Source organism: Podarcis pityusensis, assembly GCF_964106645.2.
Source record: "Podarcis pityusensis genome assembly, chromosome: 11".
Classification (NCBI taxonomy): domain Eukaryota; kingdom Metazoa; phylum Chordata; class Lepidosauria; order Squamata; family Lacertidae; genus Podarcis; species Podarcis pityusensis.
This window is the reverse complement of record NC_138036.1, coordinates 9,156,352-9,174,396: the sequence shown is the minus strand read 5'-3', so window position 1 is coordinate 9,174,396 and position 18,045 is coordinate 9,156,352. Positions and strand designations below refer to the sequence as shown.

General features: G+C 43.6%; 1 protein-coding gene and 1 long non-coding RNA gene across 2 annotated transcripts; both read left to right on the top strand.

Moving 5' to 3' along the window:
* Positions 1 to 4,131: 4,131 nt before the first annotated feature.
* Positions 4,132 to 7,585, top strand: LOC308458815. Its single transcript, XR_013977694.1, has 3 exons — positions 4,132 to 4,511; positions 6,076 to 6,272; positions 6,402 to 7,585. It is a non-coding gene; the product is annotated as an uncharacterized lncRNA (long non-coding RNA).
* Positions 7,586 to 8,833: 1,248 nt separating this feature from the next.
* Positions 8,834 to 12,851, top strand: IER3IP1 (immediate early response 3 interacting protein 1). The gene is made up of 3 exons (XM_080973705.1): positions 8,834 to 9,031; positions 11,826 to 11,927; positions 12,667 to 12,851. Exons 1-3 carry the CDS (start codon positions 8,941 to 8,943, stop codon positions 12,720 to 12,722), a joined length of 249 nt encoding a protein of 82 aa, XP_080829831.1. The 5' UTR covers positions 8,834 to 8,940; the 3' UTR covers positions 12,723 to 12,851.
* The last annotated feature ends 5,194 nt before the right edge of the window (positions 12,852 to 18,045 follow it).

Genomic DNA, 18,045 nt, shown 5'->3' with positions numbered 1-18,045 from the left:
CATAATCTGTCACCAAATATTGCCAGAACAGAGTTACTTAGTTGGTCTCTAAGGTGCTACTGGACAATTTTTTAATTTTTAAAATATTTTTCTATTGTATTAAGGTATTGTTGATGGAGCACCCAAGAGGATTACAAGGCAATTTGTAATCTTGTACTGGAATTTAAGATCCAAATACTGGGGTGCCTGTGACTGCTAAGACACAGCAGCAGAAGGTTCTCCATTATTTCCAAATTCAGATTTACAGCCTGAGCTCTTACTGTGAAGTCTTGCTATTCAGTTCAAAGCCTATGAATTCAAATATGAATTTATTGCGTACTGCAGTGGTGGGGAACCTGACTTTTTCATCATCCGCAATAAAGATTTAGAGGTGCATTTAAATAATTTAGAATGCCAAATCAAAAGCTCCTTTATTGTTCAGGCAACAGATGAAGACTTTTGTTATTGTTGCTCTCCAAGACTCTTTTTAGTGTTGTTTTACTGCTTGAATGTTGTTGTTTTTATATTTGATCCTGCATGATTTTCAGTTGTTCTGATGCTTTATTGTATAATAATCATTTTATTGTTGTTTATTGAAAGTCTTGTGAACCATTGGATACAATTTTAGAGTTTAAAAGTATATATTTTAAAGGAAATAAATAAAAGCATTTGAATGCAGACAGATATGAACTTACCCTCCTGCAAAGTCTTTGCTGAGTCTAAGGAGCTCCACAAATGTTGAAAAGCTGCAGTTACAACTCTCTGCTTGATGGATTTGAAGCTGAGATGGGATAAGGAGAACTCCTTTAGCTATGGGACACTTGGAATTCAAGTTGGCCCTTCTCTACATTCAAACCCCTTATGAGTATAATCTCTGTGGGAGCTTCTTAGTTGTGGACTAAGGACTGAGGTTGTGCACAAGGTGTTTGGATCAGTCAGGGCAACCACTTGTGCCCTGGATCCTTGCAGCTCTTGGCTGATAATAACTAGGAGGGAGGGGGCAACTGGCCGGGGCAGGGTGGTGATTAATTCCTTGAAAGAGGGGGTGCTCCCTGCCTGCCTGAAGGAGGCAGTGGTACAACCACTCCTCAGTGAACCCTCCCTGGATTTGGAAAATCTGAGTAACTACCGGCCAGTTGCCAGTCTCCCCTTCTTGGACAAGGTTTTTGAAAGGGTGGTTTGCAGAAGTCGTCATACTTTTTAGGTCTGTAGGCAGATTTGAATTTTTGGGTTAATGTCATGGATGTTGACATCTCTGGTCAACAACTCTCCCAGATCTCACACACACAGAGAGAGAGAAAGAGGACGTGCACACACAATTTTTTTTGGCGAAGGATCTGGATAGGACTGATCCACAAGCCTTGGAAAGCACATAGAGCTGAAAGAGAAAGTGGAAAAGGGCATAACTTTGTCCTTTAGGTTTATGTACTTGTCAAGGGGAAACAAGATAACCACCCTCACCATCTCATGATTAAGGGAAGACCTCCAGAATGCCACTGTGCCCACGTGTGCCTAAGAATGCCATGTTGGTCAGACACAAACAACAAATGACATATATTAACTGCCCGGGAGCCAAGGTAAAGGTAAAGGTAAAGGGACCCTTGACCGTTAGGTCCAGTCGCGGACAACTCGGGTTGCGGCGCTCATCTTGCTTTATTGGCCAAGGGAGCCGGCGTACAGCTTCCGGGTCATGTGGCCAGCATGACTAAGCCGCTTCTGGTGAACCAGAGCAGTGCACGGAAACACCGTTTACCTTTCCGCCGGAGCGGTACCTATTTAGCTACTTGCACTTTGACGTGCTTTCGAACTGCTAGGTTGGCAGGAGCAGGGACCGAGCAACGGGAGCTCACCCCATCGCGGGGATTCAAACCGCCGATCTTCTGATCGGCAAGCTCTAGGCTCTGTGGTTTAGCCCACAGCGCCACCCGCGTCCTGTTTTTAAAAGTTATCACTTCCAGTTTCATTTGAGACTCACATTGTGAGCTTGTGATGCCAGCAGCTACCAAGTCAGGATGCCTACTTTAGTTAATGTTGACCGGGCAGTCACAAAATGGGCACACACACTCATAATATGCCTGGGTTTTAATTATGAATAAATGAAGAATTTCAGCAGAACTTGATTCGCAGTACAGTTGAGAACTGCCAGCTGGGAAAAGTCTTCCTTCAAGCCTGTTAATTTTGGACAGCATCTCAAAGCCACCATATGAAGCCACGGGAAAAATCATCTGAAATCTAAGCAGAATGCTACGTAACTCAAATACATTGGTAAGCTTGGATAATACTATCTATCCTAATAACAACTGGAGCTTTCTAGGACAAACATTGTTTATTTCTACACACATGCTCCATCTTCTAATGCTGTGTTTTCCAGATAGGTCCGATACCTGTCCCTCCTTCCTTGTGAGTCTATCTTACTCTCAATATATACACATTTATATCCCATTTACACTAATGGGATTCACACATGTGTATCGAGGAGAGCAAATATAACATAGCTCTGTGTGTGCCTCTGCCATCGTTTATGGCACTCGGCTGAATTTCTTAAAGTAGGGTCTCCTTGCGCTGATGAGCCTGCAAAAGAAGAAGAATGTGCTTATCAGAGGGAATAGTACATAAACACTCCTTTATATCGAGAAAAGAGGCTATACTCTCTGTAATGTCAGGTACGTCTTACCCTTCCTCCAGACATCATTTTGCTGCTCGTTTCCCCACCCTCATTCCATATCATCAGCTGCTGCTGGCTGTGGGAGGAAACCCATAGTATACTGATGTTAGGACACACTATACGTTGAAAAATGTTACACGGAGGAAATACTGTAATTTGTTGCATTTATATCCTGCCCTGCCTCCAACAAGCAAAGGCAACCAGTATGGTCCTTTACACTCCCATTTTATTCTCACAGCAGCCTTTTGAAGTAGGTTGAAACTGGGAGAAATAATTGAAATATTGTTTTCCCCACGTTTCTCAGTTCTACCTAGTAAGTCATTAGTGTACTGTATCTGTAGAAGCTGTAGAACCACAAATGCATGTCAGGCAGGCAATGTGCATTGGAAACAGAATGAAACAACACACGAAATACTTAACATGAATATTATTTGTTGTTGTTGTTTAGTTGTTTAGTCGTGTCCAACTCTTCGTGACCCCATGGACCAGAGCACACCAGGCACTCCAGTCTTCCACTGCCTGGTCAGTGGAAGCTTGGTCAAACTCATGTTGGTAGCTTCGAGAACACTGTCCAGCCATCTCGTCCTCTGTCTTCCCCTTCTCCTTGTGCCCTCCATCTTTCCCAACATCAGGGTCTTTTCCAGGGAGTCTTCTCTTCTCATGAGGTGGCCAAAGTACTGGAGCCTCAGTTTCAGGATCTGTCCTTCCAGTCAGCACTCAGGGCTGATTTCCTTCAGCATCCTTCAGATAGGTTTGATCTTCTTGCAGTCCATGGGACTCTCAAGAGTCTCCTCCAGCACCATAATTAAAAAGCATCAATTCTTCGGCCTTCTTTATGGTCCAGCTCTCACTTCCATACATCACTACTGGGAAAACCATAGCTTTAACTATACGGACCTTTGTCGACAAGGTGATAATTGATTGAAAATGGGTCTCTGTTGTAGAGTCAGAGCCCCTCTAGCTCAGATATGTACTCTTCATCCTGTTGGAGTGGCATCTGCACAGGTTTTGGGGGAGTCATCCTGCTTCATTTACAGTCAGTGCAGATCTCATAACTTCCTGCTGAAATTCCATGACTTTTTGTACAACAAATGTTCTGGTTTATCCCGACCAAGACCACCACCCGCCCCGATTTTGTTACACTATAGCCCCTCTGCATCAATGACGGGGTAGAATTGGGGAAGCAGAACAAACTAAATCAGAAGAAATCCGCCACGGGTACAATGCACGTTGCAGAAATCACGCATAATAAAACTCGCAGTCTCGGGTGGCCCTTAATCATACGGCATGCATGCACTTTAATGCTGCAAAACTGGGCAAAAGACATGCTTATTGTCACTTACAAAAAAACTCTAGGAGCAAAAGTATTATACCGTTCAAATAGAATACCAAAAACACTTGGAGTACCTTTAAAAAACACGCCTAGAAATACATGATTACCCGGTTCAAGGTACAGGCAACTCTCCATTTACGCTGGGGTTTGTAGTGGAAATGCGGAAGACAATTGTATTTTGAGGAGTTAGGTGGCATGTCCCTTTCCCTTTAACATCCCCAGTTTGATTCTTGTGTTTCACACACCTGTCGGGAGTTTCTTGGGTTCTTCTGTGTTGCAAGTGCTGGCTGGATGCCCGGCTGCAGGTAGTGGGAGACTCTCAACCGCTCTGTATTAGTTCCATATAAGGGTCCTGGGCTAATCATGAGTAATGCCAGGTGCACTTTATTACATCAAGGCAGGCTATAAAAGCCATAGGTGGGAGGGGCCCGGGGAGAGGACCTGAGACTGGGAGACCGACAGTCGGGGTCTTTCTCCTGCTGCTCTACCTGGGGCTCCGGGCAGCTGAAGGGGAGATTGGGTAGCCCCTGTCAGGTATGTTTTTATGTTATATTTTGTATGCCTGCTGTTTATTTGTTAATAAAACTGTTTTGGTTCCCCTTCCACCTCCTCATTCCTTTTGTCCTGATATCCTTGGAAAGAACTGCTGTATTTGGCAACACGGGGTTACATTTCACGGATAGCACCTAAAGCCAAAAATCACATATAGTCAAAACTTCAATGGCTCAAGGGTGGGTGGGATTGCCAAAGCTCCCGCGCCAATGCCCATCCCGTTTTCTTTTCTTTTTTAAATTGCCAAGCACGTAAATGCGTTAAATGCGTGTAAGTTGCAAGTTCCCTGTACACAGGAGTCCGCTCACACAAAACACAATGCAGCCCATGTTTCACTGTCCTTGTCCTCTGTTTGCACTGCTATACAAGCCTTCCTATCAAAACAGAAGGATTTCATAGCTGCTATGAAAGCACAGCAATATTGCCAGGCATTGTGCTCTGATAGGGTAATAAAACCTGTCAACCATTCAGAATTAAGGCGTTCATATACTGTATGATTACTGCGAAATAAAATCACAGCAATGATGCAAATCAGAAGCCTGCCACCAATCAAAATGGAAAATATAAGTGAGAAAAAATTGTCTATTTATGCATCACTAGCTGTATAGTATCCCTGAGCTCCAGTTATTATTTGGTTTGTTATCTGTATTACAGTAGTGCCCAGAGGCCACACACAGTTGATATAACACAAAACATAATTGTTTTAGCTTGGAATCAATTATTAATCTTGACACCTGCATTTTAGGTAAATAACAATTAGAACCTGATGAGTTTTTTAATTACTATTTCAAACTCTACATCAGCAGCAAAATGAAAAATATTAAGAGAGACAATGGTGAAATTAACCAGCTACAAAGCTGTAATAGTAAAAGGTAAAGGTAAAGAACCCCTGGACGGTTAAGTCCAGTCAAAGGCAACTATGGGGTGTGGCACTCATCTAGCTTTCGTGTTTGTTCGGAGACAGCTTTTCCGGGTCATGTGTCCAGCACGACTAAACCGCTTCTGGTACAATGTGCCAGAGCGCATGAAAATGCCGTTTACCTTCCCGCTGCAGCGGTACCTATTTATCTACTTGCACTGGTGTGCTTTTGAACTGGTAGGTTGGCAGGAGCTGGGACAGAACAAGAGGAGCTTACCCCGTCACGCAGATTTGAACCGCCAACCTTCTGATCGGCAAGCCCAAGAGACTCCGTGGTTTAGACCACAGCGTCCCTAAAAATGAAAAATATTAAGAGAGGCAATAGTGAAATTAACCAGCTACAAAGCTATAATAGTAATGCTAGCTACTTAAAGTGAATGTGTGTGTGTTGGTTTGTTTGTTTTAAAATACCCAACTTACACAGTCATCAAGGAATGAAGGCATGCACATTACGGTAATTAGGTTGCAATTTTTCTTTCTAGTTTAATTGCATAGTAAAATGTGCTCACCGGTCTTACACTTTCAAAATAACAATCAATACTGAAAGGACATATTCTCCGTGCTTTGGAAATCTCACCTGTGTGTAGAGAGCCATGAAAATAAAGATAGAAATCTCATCTCTTACAGAACCAAGCAAAATTATCCAAGAATTGGTGTCCCTTCTCTATGACCTGGATCACACCATGTGTGAATGTAAAACTGTGGTTACATCTCTTCTCTCTTGGTCCTCCTGCTACCATGCTATCTGGAGCTAAGCCATCATTTCTGGAGCTAAGCCATGCTATCTGGAGCTAAGCCAACAAACAAACAACCCAATGACTAAGGTAAGACACTGAAAACATTTATAAAATTATGAATGGCTTAATGGAAGGAAATACGCTCTGGCTCACAATGCTAGAAATTGAGAAATCTGAAGAAACTGATAGGCAGTTTAATTTCACATTTCCTCCAAGGTGTCCAACCTGACTGTATGCAACCTGACTGCGGCGGGAAGGTAAACGGTGTTTCCATGCGCTCTGGCACATTGCACCAGAAACGGTTTAGTGGTGCTGGACATATGACCAGGAAAAGCTGTTTCTGGACAAACATGGACCACTTATAAACGCCATCTCCAACTCCTCGAAAGATTCCATCATTGGTGTAAAAAATTACACATCACTTGGGAAGACTAATGCCAGTGTACTGGAAGAAGCAAAGATCACGAGTGTCAATGCGATGATTCTTCAACATATGAACGTCATTGGACTGGTCATGTTGTGCGGATGCCCGATTATCATCTTCCAAAGCAACTACTCTATTCCGAACTTAAAAATGGAAAGCGTAATGCTGGTGGTCAACAAAAATGGTTTAAAGACTCTCTCAAGGCAAATCTAAAAAAAATAAATGCAGTATAAACACTGACAACTAGGAAACACTGGCCTGCGAGCGCTCCAGTTGGAGAACAGCTTTTACCAACGGTGTCATGGCCTTTGAAGACTCTTGAACTCAGGACAAAAGGGAGAAACGTGCTAAGAGGAAGGCACGCTTGGCAAATCCATACCGTGAACTCCTGCCTGGAAACCAATGTCCCCACTGTGGAAGGATGTGTGGATCCAGAATTGGCCTCCATAGTCACTTACAGACTGGGTTCATGGAAGACAATCTTACCAGGCTACAAGTGATCGTCAGAGAAGAAGATATGGTTCTCCCCACCCCCCGTTTATCTTCACAATAATCCTGTGATATAAATTAGCCTGATACTGCTGGCCAAAGTTCACTGAGGGTGCTTCCAAGACCGTTGCTCTTATTGAGTGGGATTCAATCACATGCCAGCAAATTCAAGTTGCAACAATTAAAGCTGATCTGGAGTTCTTGTGCAACAAGCCTAGTCCTCTGAAATATCAGACAATTAGGAAAGTGACAAGAAAATGAAAAGTGAAAGTGTGGGGGGTAACACTTGCTTTGAGAAAAATAATCTAACCTCGCCACAAACAGATCAGGATGAATGTGCAATCAACTGGTCATATATAGAAGCTGACTAGAATTAAAACTCAGGTCCTCGTTCAACCACGAGTGAACATACTGGTACCTCTCATCTCAGAAAACTCTCAGAAGCATATGAGATGAGAGTTACAGTATGGTTCACTCATGGCTGAACTGGGACTGAGGGGACCTGAGCATAGCTGTCAACCATCCCTTATTTGGTGGGAAAGTCCCTTATCCCAGCGCCATGTCCCGCTGCTGTCTCTTACTGATGATATCCCGTAAATTTCCCGGGTTTCAAAGGAAGCAGCTCCTCTCCCTCCCTCCCTGCCGGCCAGGGAGGAGGGAGGCTCCAACTGTGTTGCTTGGCTGCGTTGCTCACCCAATAAGGAGTCTCAGAATGACTGGGGGGTGGAGCTTGCATGCCTTGTGCTGATCAAATCGGCCGCGTTGCCTGGGGACTCGCCTTTGCTCAGCGCTTCCCAGCGGAGAGGTGACAGTTGTTTTCCTTGCTGCATCCCCTTTGCCGGGTTGCTGCGCTGTGGGAACCACCGCTTGAGGCTTCGTTTGGCTGCTGGTTGACTAAAATCCCTTATTTTGGCTGCTGGTCCCTTATTTTCAAATCTGTAAATTGACAGCTATAGGCTTGTTTTTAACGCTTACGACCTTCAAAATAAATACACAATTACAAATGTAACAGCAATCGTAAGCAATAAATAAAACATCGAAAAGTACACAGCCAAATTAAGCCATTTCCACATAATTAGATCTAATACAAGGGTACCAAAAAAACTAGCAACAAAAGCAAATGAAGGTGATGTTACAGGACACGGCCCAGCACTTGTGAAGGAGTATTAATTTATTTAAATGTGTGTGTTTTATTACTGTTTTGCTTGTTGTGTATTTTTGTGTTTTTGTAACTGTAAAAGTTACAAAACTCATTTTATAGGTACTGTAATGAAATAGTGATAGCCTTTATTCATAGGCTTAATATATCCACGCCCCGCCTCACAGCAAGCGCGAGGCGGCTTATTAACGTTAACCACCAGTCCCCTCAACGAACGCGTGTGCACGTGTGAACGCGCTCCCCGGGTCCTGAGGCGACCACTCCTCCCGCGCCAGCCGCCTCATAGACTCTCCTCGCCTTTCCTGGCCCCGCCCCCTCTGGAGCGGGAGGGGCGAGGAAAAGGCGGGAAAAGAAAACCAAGCCCTTCCCTTCGACTCCTCCGCGAGGAGAAAGCTAACCACGAGACCGCGCCTCTTCTGACGTCACTTCAGGGCGGTTGTCCTCCTTTTGGTGGCGGTGGGACTCCGTTTCCCATCAGCCCCGGCCGGCGTAGGCCAATGAGAGGGGGACGACGGGAGCTGTAGTTCTGTGGGCTCGCTCAGGGTTCGTTTTACGTCCGGCGCCACGTCTCGCGCATGCGCGTGGACGGCGGCGCTCGCGCTGCTACTGCCGCTGCATCTCCTCACCGTCCTGAGGTAAAAGAAGGAAGGAGGGAGCTTCGCCCGGCCGCGTCGGCGGCAGCGATGGCGTTCACGCTGTACTCGCTGCTGCAGGCCGCGCTGCTCTTCGTCAACGCCATCGCGGTGCTGCATGAGGAGCGCTTCCTCCGCAGGAGTGAGTCGGACAGGCCTCGGAAGGGGGGCGTGAGGGTGAGGGGGGTCCTGGCCTCATCCTCATCCTCAGTCTGAGGGGAGGAAGGCGGAGGGCCCGGGCCGAAGGTGGGGCTTCTTGGGGCCACGTGGCATCCCTAAGACGTCGCCATAAAGTTAATCGTAAGGATCAGCGCCGAGTCATTCGTAGGGAGAGGCAGTGTGGGGTAGTGGTTAGAGCGCAGGGCTAAGCCCGGTTGGATCTGGCCAGTGAGCCCTCCTACCCATCATTCTGGCTTCAGAATCAGTTTGACTCCCTCCCCCTCTTTCTTTTTCCTTTCTCCTCCTGCGAAGAGGCTGCATCCTAATGTTTTAATGTTGTATTTTAATCAACTTGTTTTTATTGTTGGTTGTTAGCCGCCCTGAGCCTGGTCTTGGCTGGGGAGGGCGGGGTATAAATAAAAATTATTCTTCTTATTATTATTATTCACGGGGTCCGGCCAAATGCCCCAAAGACAGAGAAACCTCCGAATAGGATTAATTTAACATATCACTTCCAACAATCATTTAACATAGCTTCTTATCTTACACACTATTTTAGACTTCCGTCAACAACCTCTGAAGATTTTCCGTTCTTTATCACTTATTCTGCATTTCTTAATTTCTCTATTACTTTTAATTGTTCTTAACCACTAATTCTTTTCAAAATCTTCCTTGCAATATTTCACAAAGTCCTCCTTACAGAACTTCTTGCAGTCCTACTAGCATAATATGTTGATTACAATTGTTTTTCAAATAGTTCAAATATTTACTCCAGTCCTCTAAGAATCTCTGATCCCACAGGTTTCGAATCCTTCCTGTTAATTTATATAATTCTGCATAGTCCATTAATTTCATTTGCCATTCTTCTTTTGTCGGTAATTCTTCTTGCGTGAATAGGATTATTATTACTATTATTATAATTCTCTTAGTAGGGCAGCAATAAGAGAGATTTCTAGTGCATCTGTAAAGGTGAGCAGGGACTGGTATCATTTTCAGAGTGGATCGAGGGAGGGTGCATGTTGAGTTTCCTGCATTGCAGGGGGTTGGACTAGATGACCCTCATGGATTCCTTCCAGCTCTACGATTCGTAGAATTCCAAAGTTGGAAAGGGATCCCAAGGGTCATATCTTGCAACCTCCTACAGTGCAGGAATCTCAGCTAAAGCATCCATGTGTGGGGATTACATGCAGGCGCTGTCTGGAGGAATTTGTAAATAATACTTGTTGTTTGAATGTCGCCAGCCTGACACGTATGGTACCTTGGGTTGAGTACTTAATCCGTTCTGGAGGTCCATTCTTAACCTGAAATTGTTCTTAACCTGAAGCACCACTTTAGCTAATGGGGCCTCCTGCTGCTGCCGCACTGCTGGAGCACGATTTCTGTTCTCATCCTGAAGCAAAGTTCTTAACCCGAGGTACTATTTCTGGGTTAGCGGAGTCTGTAACCTGAAGCGTATGTAACCCAAGGTACCACTGTATTCTTGTAAGGCATTTTTTTAATTTATTTTTTGTATTACAAATAGCATAACAAAGAGTCATTCTGGAGAGGGGAATCTTCTCCCTCCCCTATCCCAGTGTTTCCCAAACTTGGGTTGCCAGCTGAATTTGTACTACAGCTCTCATCATTGCTAGCTAGCAGGCCCAGTGGTCAGGGGTGATGGGAACTGTAGTCCAAAAACAGCTGGAGACCCAAGTTTGGGAAACCCTGCTCTTTCCAGACTGTATTATGTTTGGCACCAGAGTGGCTGCAGGTGCAGCTGTCTGTTCTGTAGGAGCAGATGTGGGTTGTCAGTATTGCCCTGGGCGCAGCACAGTTGCCCTCAGTAAGCAACGTGATAGTAGAGCTGCTACTATAGTTCACCTTGCCATATAGTTATCAAGAAATGGTTCTAGTCTCCCAGTCTCAAAGGTTAATGTAAAAGTAATGCAGAAAAGTAGTGGTAGTGATAGAGTATGAAACGCCATCTGTACCAAATGAGCCAGTGTAGGCTGGAGCTTTTTTTTTAGTTAATGATAAAGGTGGCTGAAGTGGAATGATACAGAACTTTTCACATAAAGTTCAATTACAACTTTTATTACCCTCTCCTTACAAGATCTTTTTGGCTATTTCCCACCCTACAATTGTTTGAATTGCTTGTCAACTCACTCATTCTAGTTTCAGATCATCTTCATGTGGGTTTGTGGTTGCTCAGATGAAATCTAATTGTGAGTGCTGGTTTAGATCAGTGGTCCTTGTAATCTCGTTAATTGTGGCCGTGAAGCAGTAAGGAGAGGCACTGGAACAAAATTGGGCAAACTCTGAGCAAATCATTGTGGAGGCAGTACACAAAGCTGAAGTGCTTTGAAGGTTTTGCTTCATATATTTTAGCTGGGATCATTGGTGGAAATACTAGACAATCAGTTTTCTGAAATTCTGGTCTCTGCTGGTTTTGCTTCTCTCATGATGCATTAAATTTATTTCATTTATTTATTTAAATGCCACTTAACTACAATAGTCTCTAAAGCGGTATACAAGAAATACAATACAAAAAAGTAAAAATCAATGAAAGCTATAAAATCAAATTGCAGTTAAAATGCCTGCTAGAATATGTATCCAGTTTGAATTATAATTTCAAATGGGCTTTCTGGCATTGAGACAAAGGTTAGAAGCCTGCTATTTATCAATATTTGGGCTTAAAATGCTTGCATTTGTAAAATACATTTTTGGTTGATATGACTGATAATTTGGATTATGTATTTGCGTGTTTACTTAACAAAAATAAAATTTCTGAATTATAGTTGGCTGGGGAACAGACCAGGGAATTGGAGGATTTGGAGAAGAGCCAGGAATTAAAGGACAGTTAATGAACCTTATTCGATCTGTACGAACAGTTATGAGAGGTAAGGTGGACAAAATAATGCTATTTTTAGCAATATGTTGTTGTGAGTTGATTTGTTTTACTGTGTTCCGTACTGCAGTTACCTAGTATTACTGTGGCTTTTACACACTGATGGCTAATTTAAATTGCCCTGGGCATCTTCCTGTTTGGTTCTACTGGTGCAACACCAAGACAAATGATGTTGCACTAACCAGGATAAAGACCTTCGCATATAATCCTGCCTAGCGGACTAATAGAAACAGGCTGTTAACTTATTCACTAGCCTTATAAGTTATAACCATGTGAAACTAATGTGGTGGCAACACCAATGTCTCTCTACTCTGCTGTCCCTGTGTCCTGTCAATCTTATGAGCATCATTGCTTCTTTCTGATCCTGCCTCCCCTAACCCATTCACTCAGTGCTGTAGATTCCCTGAAGCATGTGAGACACTCTGACCACAACACCCTGCCTTCACTGCCACACCTTTTTGAGCTGAAATGGGAGTGCAGGGGCATCCAAAATTAAAGTGCTTTTTCCTTTAAGCAAATTTGGCCTGAGAGAATCTGGATCTGGCCTGTGGCGCCAAAAAGGTTTCCACCCCTGCTTTATAAAATGCATTGCTGAAATTGTTGCTTTGTACGCTTGCATGCAGAAAATGATCTTGAATGTCCTTGTTCTTGAAGTTTATTCTCCGCCTAATGCAATATTATGTTTGTCGTTAGCTGAGAAACTGTAATACCCTTTCTGCTTTTCTTTGCAGTGCCATTAATTGGAGTGAACACCGTTACAATTGTGCTGCTCTTGTTGTTTGGTTGAAGTCGGTGTCTTCAAATCAACCTGCCCAGTATCTCTAACATACAGACTGCAGACCAGTTTATTCATTAGGATTCAATTTGGCTTAGCTTTGGAAGCAACACATCTGTTTCAATAAAGACACCATTTCTATTTATTGTATTCCTTAATATTCAGCCCACTTCATAACACCAGAGGATTGGAATCACTGCAATCGTGCTGTACGTATCCTGAACCAGAACTAGATTTTTTCATTTAATAGTATCAAATGTTTACAGTACGCATTGTAACATATTGTAGTAAGTACTTAAAGATTCTGTTTCTTAACTCCTCTGTTGCTCAGGGCTTATTTTTCCAACGGTGTACTTGAGATGTGCTTGTGTTTTAAGTTGACCTTTCATTCAGTTTCTGAAGAACTGAATGATGTAGACTTTGCAGACCACTAGGTCAAATATGGCCCATGGACTATATGAATGTCACAGAAATGGAAATATTGTTACTGGCACATATTAGAGGTTTTTAAATAGACTTTTGATAGTTGATCAGTAGTATATGATTTATATCTTTACACAGCAGTGACATTTTAAGCTTAACAGTTCAAAATCTGGTGACATGTTGCAACTGCTATATAGCCAAACTTAGAAGAATAAGACCTAGAAATGGAAACATGTAAAACTTCATTTGGCAAGTACAGTTTATTAGTATGTTTTACAGTGGATCTTTATCCTTTCCCAAGATTTTCATTGTAAATAATTGTGGATACTGTGTGTAATCTGTTTTGGTGAAAGAATTTTTAAATATTGGGGAAAAGAATCTTTTTTTTGAAAAAATGTGGCTGTACTTCCTTTTTTTAGAAAGAGAAATGTAAACAGAAATCCTCTTCAGTGGGTGTTTGAGATTAAAATCTGTTCAAAGCAGATATTACTTAAAATTCAGACCATAGAAATGTGCCCAGTAAAATGCACTATTTTCCTGATTCATATATTTAAGACTCTGAATCAGGTTTTTGTTTGTCTTGGAAGATAATCCAAGAGAAAACGGGCCTGTGATCAGATCATCACACATTGGAGGGTGGGAGGCAGGCAAGCAAGGGAAACTGGTGAGCAAAATCAAATATTTTTTCCTTTTTAACATCTGAATGCTTCTAGCAATCCTTTGCATGTTTACACAAAAATAACCCTGGTGACCTTAAAACCCAACTGACAATTGGTATTTACGCTAATAGGGAATCTGTCCATTAATTGTTACAGATACATTTCCTGAAATCTGAGTGTTTTCCCATTAGTCGCAATATGTATGATGGGATTCCACCAGCTCTTGCCCATTCGAAAGATGCAGTGAAGGTTGTTGCCGAAGGAAGTAACTCTCCTGAATTAGTACAGTGCATAGGAAAAAAGGGATTGGTTGGTCCTGGGGAAGTAGAACTACATATATAGTTCAATCGTCAATGGTAGATGCATGCAAATCAATAAGCTTAACAATATGGAAAAACAAATTCTACTGCATCTTAAGTTAGTTTCAGAACTGCAGATTCTTTGAGGGCATGATCAAGCAAAAGTTATGGCACATTAAAATCCATTATTTAAATGGGTGGGTTAAAATCATAAAAAAATCTGCCCCTGAAATTAAAGGGACATAACTGTTCAATTTTGGCTGGATCACAACCATAATGTCCCCCCCCCCCCAATTTTAACTACAGTATTTGATTTGATTTTTCCATTATTTTAAGCATGGCATATAGGCTGTTGTCTTTCTCTTTTTGTGATGTGAGCTGCTTTGGAACACCATAGTAAGTCTGAAAAATGAAATTGAGTTGTGCGATATAAACGGCACAGCTTTCCACATTGGGGAAAGTTGAAGGCAGATGGCAGTCAGAAACAATTCTCCCTTATGGAAGATGGCAGGACACGAGAAAGAGCTATTTCTGCTGCTCAAGAAGCTGCACAAATCATCACATTTCCTCTTAAATTGAACTATGTCAGCAATCCTAAAGACCAGATGTGGATAACCTCTTTCCCACAGGGGCTGCCCCTTGGGTAATCTTTCAGGACTGAAAGTGGGTGGCTGGGGCTAAAAGTGGGTGGCGCTCTGAAACAAAGCTGGGATTGGAGTCCTAGCCCAGCTTTACACACTTCGAAATAGCCCAATAACAGCTCATAACTGCTCAAATACATGCCAAAATAACATTGTAAGACAAGACTGATGGCAACCTTTCTACTGATGAATAGCATGCCACGAATATAAAAACAAGATGTGTATCCCTATTACTAAAATAACCAATAGTGATAGTTGAGGTGTATGGACTCAATCCACACACTGAATCTTGTGCACGCACCCTTCATTAAATATTTATCCATATTACATCAATAGGAGCTTCTTGGGGGGACCTGCCTCTTTTGCTAAAAAATCCTTGTTTTGAGTATAGATCCTGGACCGTGGTACTTTTTCAGAAATAAATAAAAAGTTTAGTTTGTGAGAAGCAATCTCTGGCTTGCAAGTATGCAGCTTTTGGAAATACTGTTTGGAGGAGGATGCAAGAAAGGGAGGAGGTAAACTTTGAAAGCCACTCACGTTTGCTCTCTGCAATAAAGCTTTGGGCGCTGGCATTTGCTCCACGCACCCACACAGTGCTGTGCTTTTAGCAGCTGAATGTTAAACAGAAGTTCAACAGGTGAAGCTGAATTCCCACATCTCTTGTACTGCCTAAGGTGAACTGCTCCTGGGTGTTAGGGTGATCCAATACAAGAGAGCACAGGCTTTATGTACCCTTTATACGTTTTGGCTAGTCTCTCTGCGAGTGTTAAAAGTGCAGCATCCCACTTTCCCCTTCGGGAGATTTGGATTGCCACAAGGACGGGCAGAAGTTCAACAGGAACGCATTTTCTGCTGAACTAGAAAGGTGGCTATAGCCTTCATTTGCTGCTTGGTCCTTTATCTCCCGCCGCCCCGATCCAGTGCATTCTGACATGCTGGAGTCTCCCAAGTTCATTACATTAAGCCAGTTTCTGCAGACTGGCTCTGTCCCATCCGCTTGCAAGACACCGCAAAAAAGGCAAAAGGTGACTATCGGAGTGCCTGTTTGCTAATGTCAAAATCTGACCGAAATGTTAAAAGCGGGAGCGTCTAGTGGGGAGACATTAACTGTGTTTTTCAGGAAAATATGTTGGGGAGGTGCGGAACTGAAACGAAACAAAGGCCCGCAGGCGTTCGTTTTAGTCACCTGCCGGGTCCTTTCTGGGTCCTTACGCAGAGAGATCTTCCGCTTTTCAAGCCCCGCCCTCCTCCACCTCTTGCGGCTGAGCCGCGTCGCTGTAGCGTCAGGTCATTCGAACAGAGGGAGCCCCCTTCCCCGTTTGCCGTCATGGTACGGCCCAACTCCCGTGGCGACTAAGGGCGAGGGCGGTACCAACTGTGCAGCAAAAGGGGGAGGGCAGAAACTCACCCTCTCGGCTGGCAATGGACCAACCCGCGATGCGGTCCTCATAGCTGGAAGGACAGGTCCATCTCATGGGAGAGGGAGGGAGACGTTAAAACGTTGGTAAATTCCCCTCTTCTCTCGCTGATTTCCTCACCTTGAGACGTGGGTGTGAGGCAAGCCAGGTGAGGAGCGCTTTTTTCCTGGAGGTGGGGGTGAGTTAGTGGTGGACAATAATGCCCTAAATCACCTTGAATTAAAGTCTCTTGTGAGCCTAGAGCTGCCTTTGTGAGAGGAGGCTGCCTGCTGTACCTCTGGAAGAGTCGCTGTTCTGGCTTCTCCTTCCAAGCTGTGCTGGGAGTGGGGCATTTTCTGCTTTTTCTCTGCATGGGTGTGTAGGATTGCCTCTGTCAGTTGCTAAGGTTGCCAATGTCACACCAATTTTCCTTATTTGCTACAGAGTTGTTATTGTTGTTTAGTCGTTTAGTCATGTCCGACTAAAGGGAAGTAATAGTGCCACTGTATTCTGCTCTGGTCAGACCTCACCTGGAGTACTGTGTCCAGTTCTGGGCACCACAGTTCAAGAAGGACACTGACAAACTGGAACGTGTCCAGAGGAGGGCAAGCAAAATGGTCAAAGGCCTGGAAACGATGCCTTATGAGGAACGGCTAAGGGAGCTGGGCATGTTTAGCCTGGAGAAGAGGAGGTTAAGGGGTGATATGATAGCCATGTTCAAATATATAAAAGGATGTCACATAGAGGAGGGAGAAAGGTTGTTTTCTGCTGCTCCAGAGAAGCGGACACGGAGCAATGGATCCAAACTACAAGAAAGAAGATTCCACCTAAACATTAGGAAGAACTTCCTGACAGTAAGAGCTGTTTGACAGTGGAATTTGCTGCCAAGGAGTGTGGTGGAGTCTCCTTCTTTGGAGGTCTTTAAGCAGAGGCTTGACAACCATATGTCAGGAGTGCTCTGATGGCGTTTCCTGCTTGGCAGGGGGTTGGACTCGATGGCCCTTGTGGTCTCTTCCAACTCTATGATTCTATGATTCTATGACTCTTCGTGACCCCCTGAACCAGAGCACGCCAGGCACTCCTGTCTTCCACTGCCTCCCGCAGTTTGGTCAAACTCATGCTGGTAGCTTCGAGAACACTGTCCAACCATCTCGTCCTCTGTCATCCCCTTCTCCTTGTGCCCTCCATCTTTCCCAACATCAGGGTCTTTTCCAGGAAGTCTTCTCTTCTCGTGAGGTGGCCAAAGTATTGCAGCCTCAGCTTCAGGATCTGTCCTTCCAGTGAGCACTCAGGGCTGATTTCCTTAAGAATGGATCGGTTTGATCTTCTTGCAGTCCATGGGACTCTCAAGAGTCTCCTCCAGCACCATAATTCAAAAGCCTCAATTCTTCAGCGATCAGCCTGGTGCAAAACATAGGTTGTTTCACTGCAGAGTTTGGGCTGTTTTGTGTATGTGGGTGGGTGGTGTTGTGGTGGAACTAATCACTCACAGCCTTGACTTTATCACGATTGCGGGTTGGTGAGACACTTCTGCAACAAGGAGCGGATTCTGAAGAATGACATTTGCAAGACTGAAACCTCTGACCTTACTCCCATGACTAACCAATGACACTAAAAAGAAATTCTAATTTATTCTGGCAGCTGCTTGACAGTGGAATTGACTTCCTCAGAAGGTGGTGGACTCTCCTTCACTGGATGTTTTTAAGCAGAGGTTGAGTGGACATAATAATAATAATAATTTTTATTTATACCCAGCCCTTCCCGGTTCAGAAAACCAGGCTCAAGGTGGCTAACAACAAATTTAAAACACTTAATTGATGCAACAAAAAACAGCATAAAATAAAGTATAAAACGTGAATAACAATAAATTCAGAATTAAAAAATCAATTTAGGTGGAAAATACATCCAATAAACAT